Genomic DNA, 27,992 nt, shown 5'->3' with positions numbered 1-27,992 from the left:
TTTACAGCAGAACGCTGGGCACCCTGGGAAATGTATTTCCCCTTTTTCACACACACGTCAGTATAAACAGGCATATTTACTGATTACAACTACAAACCCTAAAATTGACGGAATGCATTGTGTTGGCATGACCTCACAGTCAGTAGTTTTCCAGATCAGCAACCAAAATATAGAAAGGCATTTGAGGTGAAATTTGGACTACAACTCCCAGCATTTCGAAAGGCCAGCCCACCTCTGCTCTTCCCACTGTCTTCCCCGAGCGCCCCTGTTTTCTTGTTTGGCTAAAGATGGCGTTAGCGGCTAACACAGGCGATTGTTTTTTGTATCACACGGAATTTTGGAACGGTTGCGGTGCAGCGTAGAGTGATCATAGCTTTACCTCGTCACTCGGTGTGTGAAAATATGTGCCATTGGCCAATTATGCGTCAGGGAGCCGGAAAAACGATTGACTGGCCTACGCCACGACATTGGCCTGTTTTGCGGTGAGCTGAGGGACAGCGGGCGGGACTCCATTTCCCATGAGCAACCGCGGCATCAGGTGGTAAATTAGTGGCGTTTTTTCCGTGTTGCAGGCTGTAGTTTTCTAGCCATGTGGGCCTTTTTTTCTTTCTAATTACTATGATCGAGCTCGATCATGGCACGTTTGGAGCGTAAAAGATAAACGAAATGCTGTTAAAGCTAACAAAGTTGTGTTGTGCAGTTAAAAAAAATCGTGTTTATGAATGAAGCTGCAAAAAAAAGTTAAGGATTAGAAAGCCAGTAGGCTGGCTGCCTGATTAATTATTACTATTTATTTTCTTTTAAAATGACTGCTTTACCTATACAAAGCGTCCAGAAGCAATGTCGAGCCCCTTCCAACAGGGAAGGAACTCCATCTACTCCGGAGTCTTCCTTGACTTGGTGCCTAGCCCACCTGAGCAAGCCACCTGATTTGGAAGGAGAATTGGACAAAAGGTCCAGGTTCGCCCAGTGGCGTGCGCTGGTCGCCATCCGAACGCAGCACATCAAAGGTGACAAGGCCGGGATCACCCGCTTCCGGACTTCGGGGGGTCTTCGGCCCTTGCTGGAACTGCTCGGTCATCCGGGTTGCTCCAGGAAGACTCTGGACTTGACCCTCAGCATCCTGGCCAACTGCTGCACTGAACAGGAGACACGCACCGCGGTGAGTTAGAGAGACTGAAAACGAGAAAAAAAGCATTCAAATATTAAATCTGTACATTTCCAACATAGGTTCGCAAGCTCGACGGAATCAGTATTGTCGGTGAGTGTTGTTTTCAGATGGATTTTTTTGTGTAGGGAAATAGTTGACACTTGACAAATGTCCTCGCTGTCTTAGTGGACGTGATGAAGAGGAATGTGGCCCATGAGACCATCCAGAACAGAGCTGCGCGGGCTTTGGGGAATCTCGCCATGGACTCGGAGAACTCGGCACTCATCCATTCGGCGGGTGAGTTTTCAAGCCTTCAGCTGTAAGCGCTGTATTGAGATGAAACTAATGATCAAATGAGTCAAATTTTAATTCATTGTTTAGAGACATTGGAGACCTCAAAATTGTCCAAATACAGTGGTACTTCTACTTACGAATGCCTGGCTCTACATACAAAATATTCTGGTTACCTGCCCAGCTAGACAACAAATGCCTTGTGGAATTTTAGGAAAATTGCAAAAAAGTGGCCAAAATGGAATTAAAATCTATATATTTTAAATATGTCGATGTAAAAAAAAAATCCTAAATACCGAATTTTCTTTTGAGATCTATTTTTTTGTTTCAATTTTAAATTATTTTATCTATTAAAAAAAAGCAACATCAAAGAAACTGATTTGAACAGTAATTATCGTCCATCAATGGCAGTGGAGTTAAAATATTTTGTTCTCATTAAAAAAACAAATTGATGTTCTCTTATTTGTATTCAGTGAAACTTAAAAATAGACAAAATACTAAATGCTAAACAAATAGTTAAAAAATACAAACAACATTTTCAAATTAAAAACTAAATATAAGCTTATTTCACTTTTCATATTAAATCAAAAATATAATTTAAAAACAAATTGATATTCTCTAATTCGTATTCAGTTAAACTTAAAATAGACAAAAAACAAAATACAAAATACTAAACAAATAGTTAAAAAATACAAACATTTTCAAATTAAAAACTAATTATAAGCTTATTTCACTTTTCCTATTAAATCAGAAATATAATTAAAATACAAATTGATATTCTCTTATTCGTATTCAGTTAAACTTAAAAATAGACAAAATACGAAATACTAAACAAAAAATACAAATACAATTTTCAAATTAAAAACTAAATATAAGTTTATTTCACTTTTCATATTAAATCAGAAATATAAATAAAAAACAAATGGAAAAAAACATTTCATCTATTTTAAATAGCTCTAAATTTCCAATTCATTTCCAATTTAAAAAAAAAACAATGCAGTATTTCAGCAGTTAATAGTGCAATTTACATAGGAACTGCAATCGTAGCTCTACTTAAAAAATTAATTGGTTCCAGAACTTTTTCCGTAACTTCAAAATTTCGTAAATAAAGCAGTACCTCATATGTAAATTCTCCAATTCGTACCAAAAATTGTGGCACCTTGTTCCTGTCCAGGTGGTATTCCTCTACTCCTCCTGTGCATGTCTCTGCCATCAAGCCCGTCCTCGCCCACCCCCACGCCGCCCAAAGACGCCTGCCCCAAGCTGGAGTGCGCCCAGTCGGCCTCGCGGGCCCTCCTCTACCTGTCGGAGACTCCGGCCAACCGCCTGTCTCTGCTCACCCAGGGTGCCCTGTCGGCCGTCGCCCCCTTCATCTCCCCAGAGTACCCCCCAGCCTTGAGGCGGGCCGCCTTAAGGACTCTCCACGAGCTCACCCGAGGCTGCGGCCCCGAATGCGCCCGGGCGGCGTCCCGCTCGGTGGTCCTTGCCCAGCTGGGCGCGGTGGTCTCCGGAGAATCTGGGAAGTCGTTAGAGGAGCTGGCGCTGAAGACGCTCGCCAACCTGTGCTCGCAAGGGTGCCTGCGACCCTTGGTGGGCTCCCTCGACGTCATCCCCAAGTTCACCGCGGAGGCCAAGAAGGACCCCCACAGATCGGGGGTCTTCTTCAAGGCGCTGTGCCTGTGCTGCAAGGAGGCGGTCAACCGCGCCAAGGTGAAGGAGAGCGGCGGGTTAGAGGTTCTGGTGGGCTTTTTGGCAGAGCACCCGCGGCACCCCCTGGCACGGTTCGCCATCCTGGCGTGCGTGGACTTTGTGTTCGACGAGTCGGCCGTGGAGCAGCTGCAGGAGTTGGGGCTGGTCCCCCTGATGGTGGCTCGGCTGGTGGCGCTCACCGCCGGCGACAAGGCGGACGCGGCGGCCGGCGGGGGCGCTTCTTCGGGGGCGGCTAAAAGCGACTTAATGCCGCCGTCCTGCTTGGACTCCTTTGACTTTGCGCCTTTCGAGGACTGCAAGAAGGAAGAGGGCGGCAGAGAACAAGGGTCTTCCAGCTTCCTCAGACTCAGGTACCACATACCACTCTTTATTTCTGCCTTATTTAAGAAAGAAACTTTTATTATGCAAAAGTGGATTCCAAAAACGATTTGCATGGGTGACCACTGGGTTCATACGTAGGCTAAGGTATTTACTGATTAAATGACTGAAACCAGTTTCTTAAAATATTGATTTAAAATTTCTAACAATTTTTGTCCTAAAAAAAAAATCACAAGCCTTTTGCTTCGTTAGCAGTACATGCGGTCATTTTATAAACTCATTAAAAATGACTGCTTTATCAGATGTGGCTGTCACAAATGATTATTTTGATGGTCCACTCATCACCACCCTTTGCAATCAGTCAATCGGTTCATATGTTAAGATCATTATCTGCTATTTAATTACAAAAATCAGGGACTTTTTATTGTTTTTGAATTTTTTGTGAGTGCTTTTTTAGATTTAAAAATAATGTAAACCATTAATCAGGAGAAAAAAAAGAATATTTCCAGTGGGTTTTTTCCCATAAAAATTGATTAAAATAACAAAAACATATTTACTTTATCCTTTTTGTTTTTTTATTTAAGAAAGGGAACCATGAAATCACATTTGAAGAAAACATACTTTTTTTAAATTAAAAAATGAACGAAAATATTTACCATTGCTGACAAATATTTGCGATTGAGCGCAGGTCATGGCTGCTATCCGAGGGTATGATTTCCAGCGAAGAGGACTTACTGGACTCCTCGAACAGCGCCGAAACCGACTGGGCCTCGCCCCCCGCCCAAAGCTCCCCGAACGCCGACTGCCTCGCCCCGTTGAAACCGTGCACTCCCCCCGACGCCGCTACCTCAAAGAAAGAAGCTCTCAATTCCTGCAAAGCCAAGTTCTCCTCGCCACACCGGCGGCGGCCACGGACGCCCGGGGCCGTCTCTCCGTCGGCCAAGCCGGCGGCGGACACGCCTCCGTCGGCGCCGCGACCATTCGCTTACCGCCACCCGTACCACCCCGAGCCCTGGACGCCCGAGTCGCCGGTCCTGCTGCTGCTGTCGCGCTTCTCTCACGCGGCCGAGCCATGCCCCGCCCTGATGACCTGGGGCACCATGTGGGGACTGCTGCGCTACCTGGGCCAGCACCGGGACCCCAGCGGGCGCTGCTTTCGTCTGCTCTGCCGCCTGAGCTGCAACCCCGGCTGTCTGCGGGCGCTGGTCCGCGGCGGCGCCGTGGCCCTCATCCACCACGTACTCTGCCAGAGCGACGACGGCGGCGAGCGGCGGCAAGAACGCGTTCGTGCCAAAGTCAAACAGCTCGGTAAGAAAAATTTTTTTTAATGAAAAATATTTTAAAGGAAAAAAGAAATTTAAACATTGCTGTTTTTGTTGTTGTCGTTGATTAATTTAAAAAAAACATTTAGCTCTTTAGCTGCCATTGACGGCAATAGATGCCCATTCAATAGGATGCGCTAGCCCAGGGGTAGGGAACCTATGGCTCGGGAGCCACATGTGGCTCTTTCGATGGGTGCATCTGGCTCTTCGCTAATCTGTGAGCTAAAATATGGAACCCGCTGGTGACAGAACTGAGATACTATGTCCAGTGCTGCTTTAGTCTTCTTTTTTTTGCATTAGACTCTGCTAGAATGCATACTCTCATTGATTAGCAACTGCATAAGAATGTTGTCAAAAGTATTCTTTTTTTTCACTTAAGTGGTGAAATTACTCAAATAAAAGACACCCATTTACATGTATTTTGACTTTTAAATTCGGAGTATGGCTCTCAAGGAATAACATTAGAAAATATGAATTGTTTATGGCTCTCTTCGTCAAAAAGGTTCCCGACCCCTGCGCTAGCCCATCCCAGTCACCATGTACGGGACGCGTCTCACCGTCGTTTCCATGTTGTTTATGTGAGGTGCGTTACAGTTAATCGTTGTGTCCTTTTGCGCAGGTGTGACTCTCCTCAACAATCTGCACATCCAGTGCGAGTCGTCGTTCGGCGCCGGCATCCTCGCGCACGTCATGCTTTCGGGCTCTGAGGCGGACCGAGTCAACTGCGCGCTCTCCCTGCCTTTGATCAGCAGGTAAGTTCCCTTCCAAAATAGGACGTTTTGTCGATGCGCTTTAAGTCTTGTTTTTTTTGTCAAACACTGAATGTTCTTGGCAAAAATTAATTCTGAACGTGAGCCAAATGTGAGCATTCACTAAACAACCAGTGAATGTTTAACTATAACTGCATTCATGTAAAATTCATAACAAAGATGGGTTCAATTTTTAGTGAGCGTGCGCGCAAACGTACTCAATTTCCTTTTTTCTTGTCAGCAACAAGCCCCTGTTGCGAAAACTCCTCCTGGATTCCGGCGGCCTCCTCTTGGCCCTGCAGCCGCTGAATTGCCGCCACAATTCCGACGCCGACTCCCACACTCCCGAATGTCAACGTCTTCTCTCCGCCTGGCCCGAGTCGCCGCATCACTCGCTCTACTTCTCGCTCCTGATCGGCTGCCTGACCCCGCTGGTGTCCAGCGCGGCGTCTCCGCCCGCCGCCGGGCGCCCGACTCCGCCCGGCAACTCCGACCGGGCCGCCCCTCCTCCCTCCAAAAAGCCCCGCCACGCCGACATCTGCCCATACGCCGCGTCCGACTTTGACCTAACGCTCCTCCTGGACGACGGGGCGGAGGTGCCGGCCAACAGGGACGCCGTGGGCGGCGACGAGTCCGGCTCCGAGTACTTCCGGGCTATGCTCAACGGCGCCTTCAGCGAGGCCAGCTCCCCAGAAGCCCTCCGGATCAAAGACGTGACACGAGGCTCGCTGGCGCCCGTGCTCCACTACCTCCACGGGTGCCGGCCGGCGGCGTCCGAGCGGGCGGAGAAGTGCTGCTTTTTGGACGGCTTGGCATCCTGCCGCCCGGAGCGGACCACCTTCCAAGATTCTCCGTTAGGCGCCGCCATGGTGGGAGCGTGCCGATTCCTCGCCACGGACCTGAAGGGGGAACTGGAGGAGCTCTGCGTGGCTGGACTTCTTTCCGAAAGCGCCGCGCCCACGCCGGAAATGGTCGGAGCGACCGTGGAGGAGCACCTCGCCAGCAGGACGTCCGAGCTGGATCTGACGTGCGTTCAGCTGCAACTGAAGCCTCTTTTAGAGAAGACCGTGGAAACCGACGAATCGGATACCATCTGCCCGACAAAAAGTCTGAACGAGAAGTCGCCGTCGAAAAGCTCGGCGCACCCGGAGGAAGGGGGCGTGGCAGGAGGCAGTGCCGCCGCCCTCTTGCCGGAGGTGTACCGCTTCGCGCAGCGCTACAGCTACCCAGCACTGCGTCGGGCTTGCCTGTTGCTGTTGCTGGGCGGGCGGCGCTCGCCCTTTTCGGCCCGCCAGGCCGCCGAATGCCTGCGAGAGGCGGCCGGGGGGGCCGACTGCGTCGACACGCTCAAGCAGGATCTTCTAAGTCTGGTGGCAGACGCTCTAAATTGAAGAAATGGATCGAACGTGTTTTGATGGCGCTCGTTTTTTTTTTTTTTTTTTTTTTTTTTGATGGGTTGACTGGCCACGTGTCCAAAAGATGGAGTCGTTCTTTAATTGGCCTTTTATGGGATGCAGGTTTTAGCATACAACATCTTGGTGAATCGTCTCAGTTTATTGGCTGCCGTTGACGACAATCAACAGCTCAGTTGTTTAAAGTAGGAATTAAATTTAAAAAATGGTTAATAGAATAGTATATTTTTCTTTCATTATTTTAAATTAAAAAAAAAAAAACATGTTCACTATTACTACTTGTTGTCAATGGACATCTATCACTGTCATTGGCGAACCTTACTGAGGTGACATATAAATCATTGTGCAATTAGATTGGACGTCTATTGCGGTCAATGGCAGCCAATGAGTTAAGAATTGGATTCATATCATTGTGCAGAATCAGCTTTTTTGCCTAGTTGTAGGAAAGGGCTTTATTAATATCGATTATGATCGATTCACCAAAATTGTGAGGCATTAATTCCAACTTTTTCCCGTTAATGTATCAAGTATTGCTCTTCTTTTTTGTTTATTTTTTATTTTTTGGACATGAAAAAAATTCCTTTGTTTATCAACATTAGTCATTATTTTGCATCGTTTCCACCCGTAACAAAAATATCAGTAAAAAGAGCGGCTACGATAAATTCCCTCTCCTAATTGTTGTTAATATATATAATATAGTAACTCCATGTCTTTTTTCTTTATTTCTAAAATGGACATTTTTGTGTTGGTAGCCTTTGTTTCGGGTGGACAATCGGGGTCAGGTCTTGTTTATTTTGTACATAAAAATCATGTGGAGCTGCTAGGCTAGATATCACCTGCTCCATATCAAAAACGCAACTATAAAGATTCCTTATACACGCAATCCAATCGTCCTTTTTTTTCTATACGTATTAGATATTTATTTCTCTCGCATTTATGAATCTGTCTGTGGCTATCAGTCGGCCATCTTTGTTTGGAGACTGAGTTGCACGATCATCAAATTTGGTAAGGCAACAGGAACAACGAAAAGGTGACCCTAAAGTGTTTTTTTCCCAGTTAATTGGGTTAGCATGGGTATGTTTATTTGAGAATAATTTTTTAATTGCTTGTTTACTATATTAATGATCATCTTTCGCTCCTCCAGGCAGAAAACTCGAGACCCCTGACCAGTCTCTTCAGAACCTACTGACACCCCTAAATGTAAGGCTTTTATCTATTTATTTTTAATGACGATGTATAGTAAAGCTTTTTTTCATAAAAAAATACCATGTATAGTAAGGCTTTTTCTTTTCATAAAAACATTACCATGTATAGTAAGGCTTAAAATAAAAAAACGAACATGTATCGTAAGGCTTTTTCTCTTAAAAAACGACAAAGTATAGTAAGGCTTTTTTTCTTAAAAAACGACATAGTATAGTAAGGCATTTTTTTCTTAAAAACGACATAGTATAGTAAGGCTTTTTTTCTTAAAATATGACATAGTATAGTAAGGCTTTTTTTCTTAAAAACGACATAGTATAGCAAGGCTTTTTTTCTTAAAAAATTACATAGTATAGTAAGGCTTTTTTCTTAAAAAAAACGGCATAGTATAGTAAGGCTTTTTTTCCCCTTAAAAACGACATAGTATAGTAAGGCTTTTTTTTCTTAAAAAACGACATAGTATAGTAAGGCTTTTTTTCTTTAAAAAAACATAGTATAATAAGGCTTTTTTTTGTTAAAAAACGACATAGTATAGTAAGGATTTTTTTCTTTAAAAAACGACATAGTATAGTAAGGCTTTTTTTTCTTAAAAAACGACATAGTATAGTAAGGCTTTTTTTCCCTTAAAAACGACATAGTATAGTAAGGCTTTTTTTCTTTATAAAAAAAAAGACATAATATAGTAAGGATTTTTCTTAAAAAACGACATAGTATAGTAAAGCTTTTTTCTTTGAAAAAAAAACGACATAGTATAGTAAGGCTTTTTTTCTTTAAAAACGACATAGTATAGTAAGGCTTTTTTTTCTTAAAAAACGACATAGTATAGTAAGGCTTTTTTTCTTTAAAAACGACATAGTATAGTAAGGCTTTTTTTCTTAAAAAACGACATAGTATTGTAAGGCTTTTTTTCTTTAAAAAAAGACATAGTAGAGTAAGGCTTTTTTTCCCTTAAAAAACGACATAGTATAGTAAGGCTTTTTTTTTCTTAAAAAACGACATAGTATAGTAAGGCTTTTTTTTTCTTAAAAAACGACATAGTATAGTAAAGCTTTTTTTTTAAAAAAAACGACATAGTATAGTAAGGCTTTTTTTCCCTAAAAAACGACATAGTATAGTAAGGGTTTTTTTTCTTAAAAAACGACATAGTATAGTAAGGCTTTTTTTTCTTAAAAAACGACAGTATAGTAAGGCTTTTTTTTCCCTAAAAAACGACATAGTATTGTAAGCCTTTTTTCTTTAAAAACGACATAGTATAGTAAGGCTTTTTTCTTTAAAAAAAACGACATAGTATAGTAAGGCTTTTGTCTTAAAAAAACGACATAGTATAGTAAGGCTTTTTTCTTAAAAAAACGACATAGTATAGTAAAGCTTGTTTCTTTAAAAAAATGACATAGTATAGTAAGGCTTTTTTTCTTAAAAAACGACATAGTATAGTAAGGCTTTTTTTCTTAAAAAACGACATAGTATAGTAAGGCTTTTTTCTTAAAAAAACGACATAGTATAGTAAGGCTTTTTTCTTAAAAAAACGACATAGTATAGTAAAGCTTGTTTCTTTAAAAAATGACATAGTATAGTAAGGCTTTTTTCCTTAAAAATGACCATGTATAGTAAGGCTTTTTTTCTTAAAAAACGACATAGTATAGTAAGGCTTTTTTTCTTAAAAAACGACATAGTATAGTAAGGCTTTTTTACTTAAAAACGACATAGTATAGTAAGGCTTTTTAAAAAAAAAAAAAAACGACATAGTATAGTAAAGCTTTTTTCTTTGAAAAAAAAACGACATAGTATAGTAAGGCTTTTTTTCTTTAAAAACGACATAGTATAGTAAGGCTTTTTTTTCTTAAAAAACGACATAGTATAGTAAGGCTTTTTTTCTTTAAAAACGACATAGTATAGTAAGGCTTTTTTTCTTAAAAAACAACATAGTATTGTAAGGCTTTTTTTCTTAAAAAAAAGACATAGTAGAGTAAGGCTTTTTTTCCCTTAAAAAACGACATAGTATAGTAAGGTTTTTTTTTCTTAAAAAACGACATAGTATAGTAAGGCTTTTTTTTTTCTTAAAAAACGACATAGTATAGTAAGGCTTTTTTTTTCTTAAAAAACGACATAGTATAGTAAGGCTTTTTTCCCTAAAAAACGACATAGTATAGTAAGGGTTTTTTTTCTTAAAAAACGACATAGTATAGTAAGGCTTTTTTTTCTTAAAAAACGACATAGTATAGTAAGGCTTTTTTTCCCTAAAAAACGACATAGTATTGTAAGCCTTTTTTCTTTAAAAACGACATAGTATAGTAAGGCTTTTTTCTTTAAAAAAAACGACATAGTATAGTAAGGCTTTTGTCTTAAAAAAAACGACATAGTATAGTAAGGCTTTTTTCTTAAAAAAACGACATAGTATAGTAAAGCTTGTTTCTTTAAAAAATGACATAGTATAGTAAGGCTTTTTTTCTTAAAAAACGACATAGTATAGTAAGGCTTTTTTCTTAAAAAAACGACATATTATAGTAAGGCTTTTTTCTTAAAAAAACGACATAGTATAGTAAAGCTTGTTTCTTTAAAAAATGACATAGTATAGTAAGGCTTTTTTCCTTAAAAATGACCATGTATAGTAAGGCTTTTTTTCTTAAAAAACGACATAGTATAGTAAGGCTTTTTTTCTTAAAAAACGACATAGTATAGTAAGGGTTTTTTTTCTTAAAAAACGACATAGTATAGTAAGGCTTTTTTTCCCTAAAAAACGACATAGTATTGTAAGCCTTTTTTCTTTAAAAACGACATAGTATAGTAAGGCTTTTTTCTTTTAAAAACAATGACATAGTATAGTAAGGCTTTTTTCTTAAAAAAAACCAACATAGTATAGTAAGGCTTTTTTTCTTTTAAAAAAACAACATAATATATTAAGGATTTTTCTTAAAAAACGACATAGTATAGTAAGGCTTTTTTTTCTTAAAAAACGACATAGTATAGTAAGGCTTTTTTTCCCTAAAAAACGACATAGTATAGTAAGGGTTTTTTTTCTTAAAAAAACGACATAGTATCGTAAGGCTTTTTTTTCCCTAAAAAACGACATAGTATTGTAAGCCTTTTTTCTTTAAAAACAACATAGTATAGTAAGGCTTTTTTCTTTAAAAAAAAACGACATAGTATAGTAAGGCTTTTGTCTTAAAAAAACGACATGGTATAGTAAGGCTTTTTTCTTAAAAAAACGACATAGTATAGTAAAGCTTGTTTCTTTAAAAAATGACATAGTATAGTAAGGCTTTTTTTCTTAAAAAACGACATAGTATAGTAAGGCTTTTTTTCTTAAAAAACGACATAGTATAGTAAGGCTTTTTTCTTAAAAAAACGACATAGTATAGTAAGGCTTTTTTCTTAAAAAAACGACATAGTATAGTAAAGCTTGTTTCTTTAAAAAATGACATAGTATAGTAAGGCTTTTTTCCTTAAAAATGACCATGTATAGTAAGGCTTTTTTTCTTAAAAAAACGACATAGTATAGTAAGGCTTTTTTTCTTAAAAAACGACATAGTATAGTAAGGCTTTTTTTCTTAAAAAACGACATAGTATAGTAAGGGTTTTTTTTCTTAAAAAACGACATAGTATAGTAAGGCTTTTTTTCCCTAAAAAACGACATAGTATTGTAAGCCTTTTTTCTTTAAAAACGACATAGTATAGTAAGGCTTTTTTCTTTTAAAAAAAACGACATAGTATAGTAAGGCTTTTTTCTTAAAAAAAAACAACATAGTATAGTAAGGCTTTTTTTCTTTTAAAAAAACAACATAATATAGTAAGGATTTTTCTTAAAAAACGACATAGTATAGTAAGGCTTTTTTCTTTAAAAAAAACGACATAGTATAGTAAGGCTTTTTTCTTTAAAAAAAACCGACATAGTATAGTAAGGCTTTTTTTCTTAAAAACGACATAGTATAGTAAGGCTTTTTTTCTTAAAAAACGACATAGTATAGTAAGGCTTTTTTTCCTAAAAAACGACATAGTATTGTAAGGCTTTTTTCTTTAAAAAAAACGACATAGTATAGTAAGGCTTTTTTTCTTAAAAACGACATAGTATAGTAAGGCTTTTTTTCTTTAAAAAAAACGACATAGTATAGTAAGGCTTTTTTCCTTAAAAACGACATAGTATAATAAGGTTTTTTTTTTAAAAAAAAAACGACATAGTATAGTAAGGCTTTTTTCTTTAAAAAAAAACGACACAGTATAGTAAGGCTTTTTTTTTCTTAAAAACGACATGGTATAGTAAGGCTTTTTAACTTAAAAAACGACATAGTATAGTAAGGGTTTTTTCTTAAAAAACGACATAGTATAGTAAGGCTTTTTTCTTAAAAAAACGACATAGTATAGTAAGGCTTTTTTCTTTAAAAAAAACAACATAGTATAGTAAGGCTTTTTTTCTTTAAAAATCGATATAGTATAGTAAGGCTTTTTTTTTCTTTAAAAAACGACATAGTATAGTAAGGCTTTTTTTCTTTAAAAAACGACATAGTATAGTAAGGCTTTTTCTTTAAACAATTGACCATGTATAGTAAGCCTCATCTCATCTCATTTTCTGAACCGCTTTATCCTCATCAGGGTAGCGGGGGATGCTGGAGCCAATCCCAGCTGTCTCCAGGCCAGGCCAGAGGCGGCGGCGGACATCCTGAATCGGTGGCCAGCCGATCTTAGGGTACAAGGAGACGGAAAACCAGGCACACTGTATAGTAAGTCTTTTTCCTTTAAAAACGACATAGTATAGTAAGGCTTTTTTTTCTTAAAAAACGACATAGTATAGTAAGGCTTTTTTTCCCTAAAAAACGACATAGTATTGTAAGCCTTTTTTCTTTAAAAACGACATAGTATAGTAAGGCTTTTTTCTTTAAAAAAAAACGACATAGTATAGTAAGGCTTTTTTCTTAAAAAAAAACAACATAGTATAGTAAGGCTTTTTTTCTTTTAAAAAACAACATAATATAGTAAGGATTTTTCTTAAAAAACGACATAGTATAGTAAGGCTTTTTTCTTTAAAAAAAAACGACATAGTATAGTAAGGCTTTTTTCTTTAAAAAAAAAAACGACATAGTATAGTAAGGCTTTTTTTCTTAAAAACGACATAGTATAGTAAGGCTTTTTTTCTTAAAAAACGACATAGTATAGTAAGGCTTTTTTTTCCTAAAAAACGACATAGTATTGTAAGGCTTTTTTCTTTAAAAAAAACGACATAGTATAGTAAGGCTTTTTTTCCTAAAAAACGACATAGTATTGTAAGGCTTTTTTCTTTAAAAAAAACGACACAGTATAGTAAGGCTTTTTTTTCTTAAAAACGACATAGTATAGTAAGGCTTTTTTCCTTAAAAACGACATACTATAATAAGGCTTTTTTCTTTAAAAAAAAAAACGACATAGTATAGTAAGGCTTTTTTCTTTAAAAAAAAACGACACAGTATAGTAAGGCTTTTTTTTCTTAAAAACGACATAGTATAGTAAGGGTTTTTTTTCTTAAAAAACGACATAGTATAGTAAGGCTTTTTTTTCTTAAAAAACGACATAGTATAGTAAGGCTTTTTTTCCCTAAAAAACGACATAGTATAGTAAGGCTTTTTTCTTTAAAAAAAACGACATAGTATAGTAAGGCTTTTGTCTTAAAAAAAACGACATAGTATAGTAAGGCTTTTTTCTTAAAAAAACGACATAGTATAGTAAAGCTTGTTTCTTTAAAAAATGACATAGTATAGTAAGGCTTTTTTTCTTAAAAAACGACATAGTATAGTAAGGCTTTTTTCTTAAAAAAACGACATATTATAGTAAGGCTTTTTTCTTAAAAAAACGACATAGTATAGTAAAGCTTGTTTCTTTAAAAAATGACATAGTATAGTAAGGCTTTTTTCCTTAAAAATGACCATGTATAGTAAGGCTTTTTTTCTTAAAAAACGACATAGTATAGTAAGGCTTTTTTTCTTAAAAAACGACATAGTATAGTAAGGGTTTTTTTTCTTAAAAAACGACATAGTATAGTAAGGCTTTTTTTCCCTAAAAAACGACATAGTATTGTAAGCCTTTTTTCTTTAAAAACGACATAGTATAGTAAGGCTTTTTTCTTTTAAAAACAATGACATAGTATAGTAAGGCTTTTTTCTTAAAAAAAACCAACATAGTATAGTAAGGCTTTTTTTCTTTTAAAAAAACAACATAATATATTAAGGATTTTTCTTAAAAAACGACATAGTATAGTAAGGCTTTTTTTTCTTAAAAAACGACATAGTATAGTAAGGCTTTTTTTCCCTAAAAAACGACATAGTATAGTAAGGGTTTTTTTTCTTAAAAAAACGACATAGTATCGTAAGGCTTTTTTTTCCCTAAAAAACGACATAGTATTGTAAGCCTTTTTTCTTTAAAAACAACATAGTATAGTAAGGCTTTTTTCTTTAAAAAAAAACGACATAGTATAGTAAGGCTTTTGTCTTAAAAAAACGACATGGTATAGTAAGGCTTTTTTCTTAAAAAAACGACATAGTATAGTAAAGCTTGTTTCTTTAAAAAATGACATAGTATAGTAAGGCTTTTTTTCTTAAAAAACGACATAGTATAGTAAGGCTTTTTTTCTTAAAAAACGACATAGTATAGTAAGGCTTTTTTCTTAAAAAAACGACATAGTATAGTAAGGCTTTTTTCTTAAAAAAACGTCATAGTATAGTAAAGCTTGTTTCTTTAAAAAATGACATAGTATAGTAAGGCTTTTTTCCTTAAAAATGACCATGTATAGTAAGGCTTTTTTTCTTAAAAAAACGACATAGTATAGTAAGGCTTTTTTTCTTAAAAAACGACATAGTATAGTAAGGCTTTTTTTCTTAAAAAACGACATAGTATAGTAAGGGTTTTTTTTCTTAAAAAACGACATAGTATAGTAAGGCTTTTTTTCCCTAAAAAACGACATAGTATTGTAAGCCTTTTTTCTTTAAAAACGACATAGTATAGTAAGGCTTTTTTCTTTTAAAAAAAACGACATAGTATAGTAAGGCTTTTTTCTTAAAAAAAAACAACATAGTATAGTAAGGCTTTTTTTCTTTTAAAAAAACAACATAATATAGTAAGGATTTTTCTTAAAAAACGACATAGTATAGTAAGGCTTTTTTCTTTAAAAAAAACGACATAGTATAGTAAGGCTTTTTTCTTTTAAAAAAAAACGACATAGTATAGTAAGGCTTTTTTTCTTAAAAACGACATAGTATAGTAAGGCTTTTTTTCTTAAAAAACGACATAGTATAGTAAGGCTTTTTTTCCTAAAAAACGACATAGTATTGTAAGGCTTTTTTCTTTAAAAAAAACGACATAGTATAGTAAGGCTTTTTTTCTTAAAAACGACATAGTATAGTAAGGCTTTTTTTCTTTAAAAAAAACGACATAGTATAGTAAGGCTTTTTTTCTTAAAAACGACATAGTATTGTAAGGCTTTTTTCTTTAAAAAAAACGACATAGTATAGTAAGGCTTTTTTTCCTAAAAAACGACATAGTATTGTAAGGCTTTTTTCTTAAAAAAAAACGACACAGTATAGTAAGGCTTTTTTTTCTTAAAAACGACATAGTATAGTAAGGCTTTTTTCCTTAAAAACGACATAGTATAATAAGGTTTTTTTTTTAAAAAAAAAACGACATAGTATAGTAAGGCTTTTTTCTTTAAAAAAAAACGACACAGTATAGTAAGGCTTTTTTTTTCTTAAAAACGACATGGTATAGTAAGGCTTTTTAACTTAAAAAACGACATAGTATAGTAAGGGTTTTTTCTTAAAAAACGACATAGTATAGTAAGGCTTTTTTCTTAAAAAAACGACATAGTATAGTAAGGCTTTTTTCTTTAAAAAAAACAACATAGTATAGTAAGGCTTTTTTTCTTTAAAAATCGATATAGTATAGTAAGGCTTTTTTTCTTTAAAAAACGACATAGTATAGTAAGGCTTTTTTTCTTTAAAAAACGACATAGTATAGTAAGGCTTTTTCTTTAAACAATTGACCATGTATAGTAAGCCTCATCTCATCTCATTTTCTGAACCGCTTTATCCTCATCAGGGTAGCGGGGGATGCTGGAGCCAATCCCAGCTGTCTCCAGGCCAGGCCAGAGGCGGCGGCGGACATCCTGAATCGGTGGCCAGCCGATCTTAGGGTACAAGGAGACGGAAAACCAGGCACACTGTATAGTAAGTCTTTTTCCTTTAAAAACGACATAGTATAGTAAGGCTTTTTTTTCTTAAAAAACGACATAGTATAGTAAGGCTTTTTTTCCCTAAAAAACGACATAGTATTGTAAGCCTTTTTTCTTTAAAAACGACATAGTATAGTAAGGCTTTTTTCTTTTAAAAAAAACGACATAGTATAGTAAGGCTTTTTTCTTAAAAAAAAACAACATAGTATAGTAAGGCTTTTTTTCTTTTAAAAAACAACATAATATAGTAAGGATTTTTCTTAAAAAACGACATAGTATAGTAAGGCTTTTTTCTTTAAAAAAAAACGACATAGTATAGTAAGGCTTTTTTCTTTAAAAAAAAAAACGACATAGTATAGTAAGGCTTTTTTTCTTAAAAACGACATAGTATAGTAAGGCTTTTTTTTCCTAAAAAACGACATAGTATTGTAAGGCTTTTTTCTTTAAAAAAAACGACATAGTATAGTAAGGCTTTTTTTCCTAAAAAACGACATAGTATTGTAAGGCTTTTTTCTTTAAAAAAAACGACACAGTATAGTAAGGCTTTTTTTTCTTAAAAACGACATAGTATAGTAAGGCTTTTTTCCTTAAAAACGACATACTATAATAAGGCTTTTTTCTTTAAAAAAAAAAACGACATAGTATAGTAAGGCTTTTTTCTTTAAAAAAAAACGACACAGTATAGTAAGGCTTTTTTTTCTTAAAAACGACATAGTATAGTAAGGCTTTTTAACTTAAAAAACGACATAGTATAGTAAGGGTTTTTTCTTAAAAAACGACATAGTATAGTAAGGCTTTTTTCTTAAAAAAACGACATAGTATAGTAAGGCTTTTTTCTTTAAAAACAACATAGTATAGTAAGGCTTTTTTTCTTTAAAAATCGATATAGTATAGTAAGGCTTTTTTTCTTTAAAAAACGACATAGTATAGTAAGGCTTTTTTACTTAAAAAACGACATAGTATGGTAAGGCTTTTTTCTTAAAAAAACGACATGGTATAGTAAGGCTTTTTTCTTAAAAAAACGACATAGTATAGTAAAGCTTGTTTCTTTAAAAAATGACATAGTATAGTAAGGCTTTTTTTCTTAAAAAACGACATAGTATAGTATGGCTTTTTTTCTTAAAAAACGACATAGTATAGTAAGGCTTTTTTCCTTAAAAATGACCATGTATAGTAAGGCTTTTTTCTTAAAAAAAAACAACATAGTATAGTAAGGCTTTTTTTCTTTTAAAAAAACAACATAATATAGTAAGGATTTTTCTTAAAAAACGACATAGTATAGTAAGGCTTTTTTCTTTAAAAAAAAAACGACATAGTATAGTAAGGCTTTTTTCTTTAAAAAAAAAACAACATAGTATAGTAAGGCTTTTTTCTTAAAAAAACGACATAGTATAGTAAAGCTTGTTTCTTTAAAAAATGACATAGTATAGTAAGGCTTTTTTTCTTAAAAAACGACATAGTATAGTAAGGCTTTTTTCCTTAAAAATGACCATGTATAGTAAGGCTTTTTTCTTAAAAAAAAACAACATAGTATAGTAAGGCTTTTTTTCTTTTAAAAAAACAACATAGTATAGTAAGGCTTTTTTTCTTTTAAAAAAACAACATAATATAGTAAGGATTTTTCTTAAAAAACGACATAGTATAGTAAGGCTTTTTTCTTTAAAAAAAAACGACATAGTATAGTAAGGCTTTTTTTCTTAAAAACGACATAGTATAGTAAGGCTTTTTTTCTTAAAAAATGACATAGTATAGTAAGGCTTTTTTTCCTAAAAAACGACATAGTATTGTAAGGCTTTTTTCTTTAAAAAAAACGACATAGTATAGTAAGGCTTTTTTTCCTAAAAAACGACATAGTATTTTAAGGCTTTTTTCTTTAAAAAAAACGACACAGTATAGTAAGGCTTTTTTTTCTTAAAAACGACATAGTATAGTAAGGCTTTTTTCCTTAAAAACGACATACTATAATAAGGCTTTTTTCTTTAAAAAAAAAACGACATAGTATAGTAAGGCTTTTTTCTTTAAAAAAAAATGACACAGTATAGTAAGGCTTTTTTTTCTTAAAAACGACATAGTATAGTAAGGCTTTTTAACTTAAAAAACGACATAGTATAGTAAGGGTTTTTTCTTAAAAAACGACATAGTATAGTAAGGCTTTTTTCTTAAAAAAACGACATAGTATAGTAAGGCTTTTTTTCTTTTAAAAAAACAACATAGTATAGTAAGGGTTTTTTTCTTTAAAAATCGATATAGTATAGTAAGGCTTTTTTTCTTTAAAAAATGACATAGTATAGTAAGGCTTTTTTTCTTTAAAAAACGACATAGTATAGTAAGGCTTTTTTCTTTAAAAAACGACATAGTATAGTAAGGCTTTTTTACTTAAAAAACGACATAGTATAGTAAGGCTTTTTTCTTAAAAAAACGTCATAGTATAGTAAGGCTTTTTTCTTAAAAAAACGACATAGTATAGTAAAGCTTGTTTCTTTAAAAAATGACATAGTATACTAAGGCTTTTTTTCTTAAAAAACGACATAGTATAGTAAGGCTTTTTTTCTTAAAAAACGACATAGTATAGTAAGGCTTTTTTCTTAAAAAAACGACATAGCATAGTAAGGCTTTTTTCTTAAAAAAACGACATAGTATAGTAAAGCTTGTTTCTTTAAAAAATGACATAGTATAGTAAGGCTTTTTTTCTTAAAAAACGACATAGTATAGTAAGGCTTTTTTTCTTAAAAAACGACATAGTATAGTAAGGCTTTTTTCTTAAAAAAACGACATAGTATAGTAAGGCTTTTTTCTTAAAAAAACGACATAGTATAGTAAAGCTTGTTTCTTTAAAAAATGACATAGTATAGTAAGGCTTTTTTTCTTAAAAAACGACATAGTATAGTAAGGCTTTTTTCCTTAAAAATGACCATGTTTAGTAAGGCTTTTTTTCTTAAAAAACGACATATTATAGTAAGGCTTTTTTTCTTAAAAAACGACATAGTATAGTAAGGCTTTTTTTCTTAAAAAACGACATAGTATAGTAAGGCTTTTTTTCTTAAAAACGACATAGTATAGTAAGGCTTTTTTTCTTAAAAAACGACATAGTATAGTAAGGCTTTTTTTCTTAAAAACGACATAGTATAGTAAGGCTTTTTTTCTTAAAAAACGACATAGTATAGTAAGGCTTTTTTTCTTAAAAACGACATAGTATAGTAAGGCTTTTTTCTTTAAAAAACGACATAGTAAAGTAAGGCTTTTTTTTAAAAAAAACGACATAGTATAGTAAGGCTTTTTCTTTAAACAATTGACCATGTATAGTAAGCCTCATCTCATCTCATTTTCTGAACCGCTTTATCCTCATCAGGGTAGCGGGGGATGCTGGAGCCAATCCCAGCTGTCTCCAGGCCAGAGGCGGCGGACATCCTGAATCGGTGGCCAGCCGATCTTAGGGTACAAGGAGACGGAAAACCAGGCACACTGTATAGTAAGTCTTTTTCCTTTAAAAACGACATAGTATAGTAAGGCTTTTTTTTCTTAAAAAACGACATAGTATAGTAAGGCTTTTTTTCCCTAAAAAACGACATAGTATTGTAAGCCTTTTTTCTTTAAAAACGACATAGTATAGTAAGGCTTTTTTCTTTTAAAAAAAACGACATAGTATAGTAAGGCTTTTTTCTTAAAAAAAAACAACATAGTATAGTAAGGCTTTTTTTCTTTTAAAAAAACAACATAATATAGTAAGGATTTTTCTTAAAAAACGACATAGTATAGTAAGGCTTTTTTCTTTAAAAAAAACGACATAGTATAGTAAGGCTTTTTTCTTTTAAAAAAAAACGACATAGTATAGTAAGGCTTTTTTTCTTAAAAACGACATAGTATAGTAAGGCTTTTTTTCTTAAAAAACGACATAGTATAGTAAGGCTTTTTTTCCTAAAAAACGACATAGTATTGTAAGGCTTTTTTCTTTAAAAAAAACGACATAGTATAGTAAGGCTTTTTTTCTTAAAAACGACATAGTATAGTAAGGCTTTTTTTCTTTAAAAAAAACGACATAGTATAGTAAGGCTTTTTTTCTTAAAAACGACATAGTATTGTAAGGCTTTTTTCTTTAAAAAAAACGACATAGTATAGTAAGGCTTTTTTTCCTAAAAAACGACATAGTATTGTAAGGCTTTTTTCTTAAAAAAAAACGACACAGTATAGTAAGGCTTTTTTTTCTTAAAAACGACATAGTATAGTAAGGCTTTTTTCCTTAAAAACGACATAGTATAATAAGGTTTTTTTTTTAAAAAAAAAACGACATAGTATAGTAAGGCTTTTTTCTTTAAAAAAAAACGACACAGTATAGTAAGGCTTTTTTTTTCTTAAAAACGACATGGTATAGTAAGGCTTTTTAACTTAAAAAACGACATAGTATAGTAAGGGTTTTTTCTTAAAAAACGACATAGTATAGTAAGGCTTTTTTCTTAAAAAAACGACATAGTATAGTAAGGCTTTTTTCTTTAAAAAAAACAACATAGTATAGTAAGGCTTTTTTTCTTTAAAAATCGATATAGTATAGTAAGGCTTTTTTTCTTTAAAAAACGACATAGTATAGTAAGGCTTTTTTTCTTTAAAAAACGACATAGTATAGTAAGGCTTTTTCTTTAAACAATTGACCATGTATAGTAAGCCTCATCTCATCTCATTTTCTGAACCGCTTTATCCTCATCAGGGTAGCGGGGGATGCTGGAGCCAATCCCAGCTGTCTCCAGGCCAGGCCAGAGGCGGCGGCGGACATCCTGAATCGGTGGCCAGCCGATCTTAGGGTACAAGGAGACGGAAAACCAGGCACACTGTATAGTAAGTCTTTTTCCTTTAAAAACGACATAGTATAGTAAGGCTTTTTTTTCTTAAAAAACGACATAGTATAGTAAGGCTTTTTTTCCCTAAAAAACGACATAGTATTGTAAGCCTTTTTTCTTTAAAAACGACATAGTATAGTAAGGCTTTTTTCTTTTAAAAAAAACGACATAGTATAGTAAGGCTTTTTTCTTAAAAAAAAACAACATAGTATAGTAAGGCTTTTTTTCTTTTAAAAAACAACATAATATAGTAAGGATTTTTCTTAAAAAACGACATAGTATAGTAAGGCTTTTTTCTTTAAAAAAAAACGACATAGTATAGTAAGGCTTTTTTCTTTAAAAAAAAAAACGACATAGTATAGTAAGGCTTTTTTTCTTAAAAACGACATAGTATAGTAAGGCTTTTTTTTCCTAAAAAACGACATAGTATTGTAAGGCTTTTTTCTTTAAAAAAAACGACATAGTATAGTAAGGCTTTTTTTCCTAAAAAACGACATAGTATTGTAAGGCTTTTTTCTTTAAAAAAAACGACACAGTATAGTAAGGCTTTTTTTTCTTAAAAACGACATAGTATAGTAAGGCTTTTTTCCTTAAAAACGACATACTATAATAAGGCTTTTTTCTTTAAAAAAAAAAACGACATAGTATAGTAAGGCTTTTTTCTTTAAAAAAAAACGACACAGTATAGTAAGGCTTTTTTTTCTTAAAAACGACATAGTATAGTAAGGCTTTTTAACTTAAAAAACGACATAGTATAGTAAGGGTTTTTTCTTAAAAAACGACATAGTATAGTAAGGCTTTTTTCTTAAAAAAACGACATAGTATAGTAAGGCTTTTTTCTTTAAAAACAACATAGTATAGTAAGGCTTTTTTTCTTTAAAAATCGATATAGTATAGTAAGGCTTTTTTTCTTTAAAAAACGACATAGTATAGTAAGGCTTTTTTACTTAAAAAACGACATAGTATGGTAAGGCTTTTTTCTTAAAAAAACGACATGGTATAGTAAGGCTTTTTTCTTAAAAAAACGACATAGTATAGTAAAGCTTGTTTCTTTAAAAAATGACATAGTATAGTAAGGCTTTTTTTCTTAAAAAACGACATAGTATAGTATGGCTTTTTTTCTTAAAAAACGACATAGTATAGTAAGGCTTTTTTCCTTAAAAATGACCATGTATAGTAAGGCTTTTTTCTTAAAAAAAAACAACATAGTATAGTAAGGCTTTTTTTCTTTTAAAAAAACAACATAATATAGTAAGGATTTTTCTTAAAAAACGACATAGTATAGTAAGGCTTTTTTCTTTAAAAAAAAAACGACATAGTATAGTAAGGCTTTTTTCTTTAAAAAAAAAACAACATAGTATAGTAAGGCTTTTTTCTTAAAAAAACGACATAGTATAGTAAAGCTTGTTTCTTTAAAAAATGACATAGTATAGTAAGGCTTTTTTTCTTAAAAAACGACATAGTATAGTAAGGCTTTTTTCCTTAAAAATGACCATGTATAGTAAGGCTTTTTTCTTAAAAAAAAACAACATAGTATAGTAAGGCTTTTTTTCTTTTAAAAAAACAACATAGTATAGTAAGGCTTTTTTTCTTTTAAAAAAACAACATAATATAGTAAGGATTTTTCTTAAAAAACGACATAGTATAGTAAGGCTTTTTTCTTTAAAAAAAAACGACATAGTATAGTAAGGCTTTTTTTCTTAAAAACGACATAGTATAGTAAGGCTTTTTTTCTTAAAAAATGACATAGTATAGTAAGGCTTTTTTTCCTAAAAAACGACATAGTATTGTAAGGCTTTTTTCTTTAAAAAAAACGACATAGTATAGTAAGGCTTTTTTTCCTAAAAAACGACATAGTATTTTAAGGCTTTTTTCTTTAAAAAAAACGACACAGTATAGTAAGGCTTTTTTTTCTTAAAAACGACATAGTATAGTAAGGCTTTTTTCCTTAAAAACGACATACTATAATAAGGCTTTTTTCTTTAAAAAAAAACGACATAGTATAGTAAGGCTTTTTTCTTTAAAAAAAAACGACACAGTATAGTAAGGCTTTTTTTTCTTAAAAACGACATAGTATAGTAAGGCTTTTTAACTTAAAAAACGACATAGTATAGTAAGGGTTTTTTCTTAAAAAACGACATAGTATAGTAAGGCTTTTTTCTTAAAAAAACGACATAGTATAGTAAGGCTTTTTTTCTTTTAAAAAAACAACATAGTATAGTAAGGGTTTTTTTCTTTAAAAATCGATATAGTATAGTAAGGCTTTTTTTCTTTAAAAAATGACATAGTATAGTAAGGCTTTTTTTCTTTAAAAAACGACATAGTATAGTAAGGCTTTTTTCTTTAAAAAACGACATAGTATAGTAAGGCTTTTTTACTTAAAAAACGACATAGTATAGTAAGGCTTTTTTCTTAAAAAAACGTCATAGTATAGTAAGGCTTTTTTCTTAAAAAAACGACATAGTATAGTAAAGCTTGTTTCTTTAAAAAATGACATAGTATACTAAGGCTTTTTTTCTTAAAAAACGACATAGTATAGTAAGGCTTTTTTTCTTAAAAAACGACATAGTATAGTAAGGCTTTTTTCTTAAAAAAACGACATAGCATAGTAAGGCTTTTTTCTTAAAAAAACGACATAGTATAGTAAAGCTTGTTTCTTTAAAAAATGACATAGTATAGTAAGGCTTTTTTTCTTAAAAAACGACATAGTATAGTAAGGCTTTTTTTCTTAAAAAACGACATAGTATAGTAAGGCTTTTTTCTTAAAAAAACGACATAGTATAGTAAGGCTTTTTTCTTAAAAAAACGACATAGTATAGTAAAGCTTGTTTCTTTAAAAAATGACATAGTATAGTAAGGCTTTTTTTCTTAAAAAACGACATAGTATAGTAAGGCTTTTTTCCTTAAAAATGACCATGTTTAGTAAGGCTTTTTTTCTTAAAAAACGACATATTATAGTAAGGCTTTTTTTCTTAAAAAACGACATAGTATAGTAAGGCTTTTTTTCTTAAAAAACGACATAGTATAGTAAGGCTTTTTTTCTTAAAAACGACATAGTATAGTAAGGCTTTTTTTCTTAAAAAACGACATAGTATAGTAAGGCTTTTTTTCTTAAAAACGACATAGTATAGTAAGGCTTTTTTTCTTAAAAAACGACATAGTATAGTAAGGCTTTTTTTCTTAAAAACGACATAGTATAGTAAGGCTTTTTTCTTTAAAAAACGACATAGTAAAGTAAGGCTTTTTTTTAAAAAAAACGACATAGTATAGTAAGGCTTTTTCTTTAAACAATTGACCATGTATAGTAAGCCTCATCTCATCTCATTTTCTGAACCGCTTTATCCTCATCAGGGTAGCGGGGGATGCTGGAGCCAATCCCAGCTGTCTCCAGGCCAGAGGCGGCGGACATCCTGAATCGGTGGCCAGCCGATCTTAGGGTACAAGGAGACGGAAAACCAGGCACACTCTATAATAAGTCTTTTTTCTTTAAAAACGACATAGTATAGCAAGGCTATTTTTCTTTAAAAACGACATAGTATAGTAAGGCTTTTTTTCTTAAAAAATGACATAGTATAGTAAGGCTTTTTTTCTTAAAAAATGACATAGTATAGTAAGGCTTTTTTTCTTAAAAAACGACATAGTATAGTAAGGCTTTTTAAGACACTGCAGTTATTTTGGAACTGTTTGATTCTGACCGGACGTGGATAAACAAGAGTGGCTAACATTTACACTTGTTGTAATTGTGCCCAAAAGAGGTTTTCTTTACTGTTGTGCTTGGTTTTGACAGCATTGCAACAAATTGATGATAATAAAAATAGAGTTTAGGTATTCATTGAGTTGTTGTTCAAAACAAAAAATAAAGTCGACAGCAGGTAAAAAAGCAACGAGTTAATGATCGTGAAATCGTCCCAAAGCATTCTATTAAGGACTTACAATGATATGCTGTGATTTATTTCACTGGAATTTCTTTCAGTTAATGGCTTGTTACTCAATTTGTTTCTATCTCTAGCCATCGGGGTGATATGAGATGCTGGGCTGATGATGAGGTAGTAAAACTGTTGCTATTTGAAATTTCGGCGACGTGATTTTTTAAATAAATGAACAGGTATAGTAAGGATTCTTTTTTTTAAATGACCATGTATTGTAAGGCTTTTTTTGAAGACCATGTATAGTGAGGCTTTAAAAATGACCATGTATAGTAAGGCATTTTTCTTAAAAAAATGACCGTGTAAAGCTTTTTTCTTTAAAAAAAAACTGTATGAAAATGAAAAATGATCATGATTAGTAAGGATTTTTTCTTAAAAACAAGACCATGTATAGTAAGGCTTTAAAAATGACCATGTATACTAAGACTTTTTTTTTTAAATGATCATGTAAAATAAGTAAATGTATAGTCTCATTTCATCTCATTTTCTGAACCGCTTTATCCGCATTAGGGTAGAAGGAAACAAAGGAGGATGGATTTTATGTACAAATAAAAAATATTTTGGGTGAGTAAAATGTGGCTATATTCCTAAATAATATTTCAATTGTATGAGGTTATTATTGATGCTTTTTTATATGTGTCGCATAATACACGTTAGTATTATGAAAACAATGTACTTTTATGTGTCTATTTTTGATACGTATTACCCATGTCAGAGTTCAAAGGTCGGCTCCACCCTTCAAAATGGCAAATGAGCCAGCTGCCAGTCCTTTGGTAGACTGCAGGCAGCTCAGAAGTGACGATTTACCGAAGAAAGACCCGATAAAGTTCTCACAGGACACGGTACGTTGTCATTTGGGGATTTCGAAGCCCCAGTTCTCATTTGAAGAGTGCTTTATGACGGTAGTAGCATGCTTCGATCGCGTGATGTGGCCCAACGTGGATGCAGACAGTCAAATGTTTGCAAACAAATTGGCTACATTGCGTTACCTACAGCTCTTAATGTTTCATTCCCTTGTGTGTTTCAGTTCCTCAACGAACACGGATTGCTGGGAAACATCAAGAATGCGGCCATAACAGCCAAAAAGGAGCAACTTGTCGACGCCATAATGAGCTGTTTGTCAGCAAAGTGAGTCATTTTAAAAAAAATAGTAGTTTCTATTTACTATATCCGTGTAATCATTAAATATCAGCGTTCGCTATTCACGGCTTTGCTAAATTAGCTTGTTTTTCATTATGATACATTCCAATTTTGAATGAAAACACTAACTGGCTTGGCGTAGATTTTTTTTTTTTTTAAATAGCAACAACTTGTGTGGATAACTCACACCCACATAAATGCCATCAGTGGAGGTGTAAGGAATAAACAGTACACTTTTATAGAATATAGACATTTCCCTTCACTTTCTTAAAGGAAGACTTCAGGGCTAGGACCTTTTCATTTTTTTTATTGTAAATGCGTTTGAGACATTCAGTCAACAAAAGCGCAGGGGCCATTTTTCCACTTGAGTTTAAACATATGATAAAATAACAATTTTCCCTCATTTATAGGTCTCCAAACTGGTCCCCGAGGGCTGCTGTGGGTGCAGGTTTTGGTTCCAACAGATCCAACATTAACAGTTTAACCAATGGGGTTTTTCTGCTGAAAAAAAGAATCACCTGAATGCAATCCAGTGATACCAGATTGGTGGAAAGGTTTCCTCTTACAGTTTGGAATGAAAACCTGCACCCTCTGCTGCCCTTTCTGGAATAGTTTGGGGACCACTGGTCACAATGGTTAAATGAGCAATTGTATAATCATGCTGTGTTTTGTAGAGGTTTAAAGCCACGGATGTACACGGTGGAAGAGGTGACAGCTGTCAAGAAGTCAAGGCAAAGGTTGTGGACGATGTAGGACCCAAGTGTTTCAGGTTATTTATTTTCTTGTAATGTGTACTAAACCTACTCATTGTGTATCTTGCTTCTCTTCAGTGTCCACCCAAGTTGACCAAATCAACGCTGAAGAAAGATGACCAGACAAACTTTCCCAAAAAGGGTGACATTGGTGGCCGGCACACTTTTTGACAGCAACATCCCCTCAGGTACTTGTCATTATAGAGCAGGTGTCTCCAACTCTGGTCCTCAGGGTCCCTATCCAGTATGCTTTCCATATCTCCCACCACATTTGAATCAAATGATCAAGATCCTGATTAAGGTGTGATGGAGGACATGGAAAATAAACTGGACTGGGGCCCTCAAGGACTGCAGTTGGAGGTTATTTATTTTCTTGTTATGTGTACTAAACCTACTCATTGTGTATGTTGCTTCTCTTCAGTGTCCACCCAAGTTGACCAAATCAACGCTGAAGAAAGATGACCAGACAAACTTCCCCAAAAAGGGTGACGGCACACTTTTTGACAGCAACATCCCCTCAGGTACTTGTCATTATAGAGCAGGTGTCTCCAACTCTGGTCCTCAGGGTCCCTATCCAGTATGCTTTCCATTACTCCCACCACATTTGAATCAAATGAACAAGATCAAGGTGTGATGGAGGACATGGAAAATAAACTGGACAGGGGCCCTCAAGGACTGCAGTTGGAGATCCCTCTTATAAAGACTCAGATCATTTTTAAGTCTCCCTGTTTCTGCAGTGGATGTCTAATATTTATATATTTTTTCCTCCTAGGGCTTTAATATTGTGCCTTCTTTTGCAGTGGGATGAAGGCTTGCTGATGTTGGTAAAACATTTTTTTTTTTTACTTAACTAATCCTGGACTTAGTCTATTGTGTGTTGACCCTCTTTTATTTTCCAGAGTGCCAAGAAGAGATTCTTTGTCCATGAACAGCAACACAACCTTAAATGCGGACCCACCCTGATAACCCCTTTTTTTGTGGAAAAATAAAAGTTCTTGAAATGTA

The 27,992-nt window shown here is 33.8% G+C and overlaps 2 protein-coding genes across 11 annotated transcripts; both read left to right on the top strand.

Moving 5' to 3' along the window:
• Positions 1-259: 259 nt before the first annotated feature.
• armc5 (armadillo repeat containing 5) lies at positions 260-7,835 on the top strand. Of its 2 annotated transcripts, XM_077618785.1 has the most exons (8): positions 260-538; positions 862-1,162; positions 1,231-1,261; positions 1,337-1,447; positions 2,616-3,501; positions 4,158-4,777; positions 5,411-5,543; positions 5,782-7,835. In XM_077618785.1, the coding sequence occupies exons 1-8, from the start codon at positions 519-521 to the stop codon at positions 6,929-6,931; spliced, it is 3,252 nt and encodes a 1,083-aa protein (XP_077474911.1). In that variant the 5' UTR covers positions 260-518; the 3' UTR covers positions 6,932-7,835. The 2 variants fall into 2 exon arrangements, with proteins under 2 accessions (XP_077474911.1, XP_077474910.1); XM_077618784.1 differs by having other exon boundaries at positions 260-1,162.
• Positions 6,991-27,992, top strand: LOC144088399 (peptidyl-prolyl cis-trans isomerase FKBP3-like). 9 transcript variants are annotated; one of them, XM_077618791.1, is made up of 12 exons: positions 6,991-8,152; positions 12,740-12,867; positions 16,208-16,335; positions 19,690-19,809; positions 21,040-21,167; positions 24,521-25,659; positions 25,811-25,937; positions 26,123-26,223; positions 26,910-26,972; positions 27,066-27,175; positions 27,409-27,508; positions 27,760-27,782. In XM_077618791.1, the coding sequence occupies exons 6-10, from the start codon at positions 25,556-25,558 to the stop codon at positions 27,079-27,081; spliced, it is 411 nt and encodes a 136-aa protein (XP_077474917.1). In that variant the 5' UTR covers positions 6,991-8,152; positions 12,740-12,867; positions 16,208-16,335; positions 19,690-19,809; positions 21,040-21,167; positions 24,521-25,555; the 3' UTR covers positions 27,082-27,175; positions 27,409-27,508; positions 27,760-27,782. The 9 variants fall into 9 exon arrangements, with proteins under 9 accessions (XP_077474917.1, XP_077474918.1, XP_077474914.1 ...); XM_077618792.1 differs by lacking the exon at positions 27,409-27,508 and having other exon boundaries at positions 27,760-27,992; XM_077618788.1 differs by lacking the exon at positions 27,409-27,508 and having other exon boundaries at positions 26,910-26,984; positions 27,760-27,992.

The sequence above is a fragment of the Stigmatopora argus genome, chromosome 14 (assembly GCF_051989625.1).
Source record: "Stigmatopora argus isolate UIUO_Sarg chromosome 14, RoL_Sarg_1.0, whole genome shotgun sequence".
Taxonomy (NCBI): domain Eukaryota; kingdom Metazoa; phylum Chordata; class Actinopteri; order Syngnathiformes; family Syngnathidae; genus Stigmatopora; species Stigmatopora argus.
The sequence above is the reverse complement of the archived record's forward strand: the minus strand, read 5'-3'. Positions and strand labels throughout refer to the sequence as shown.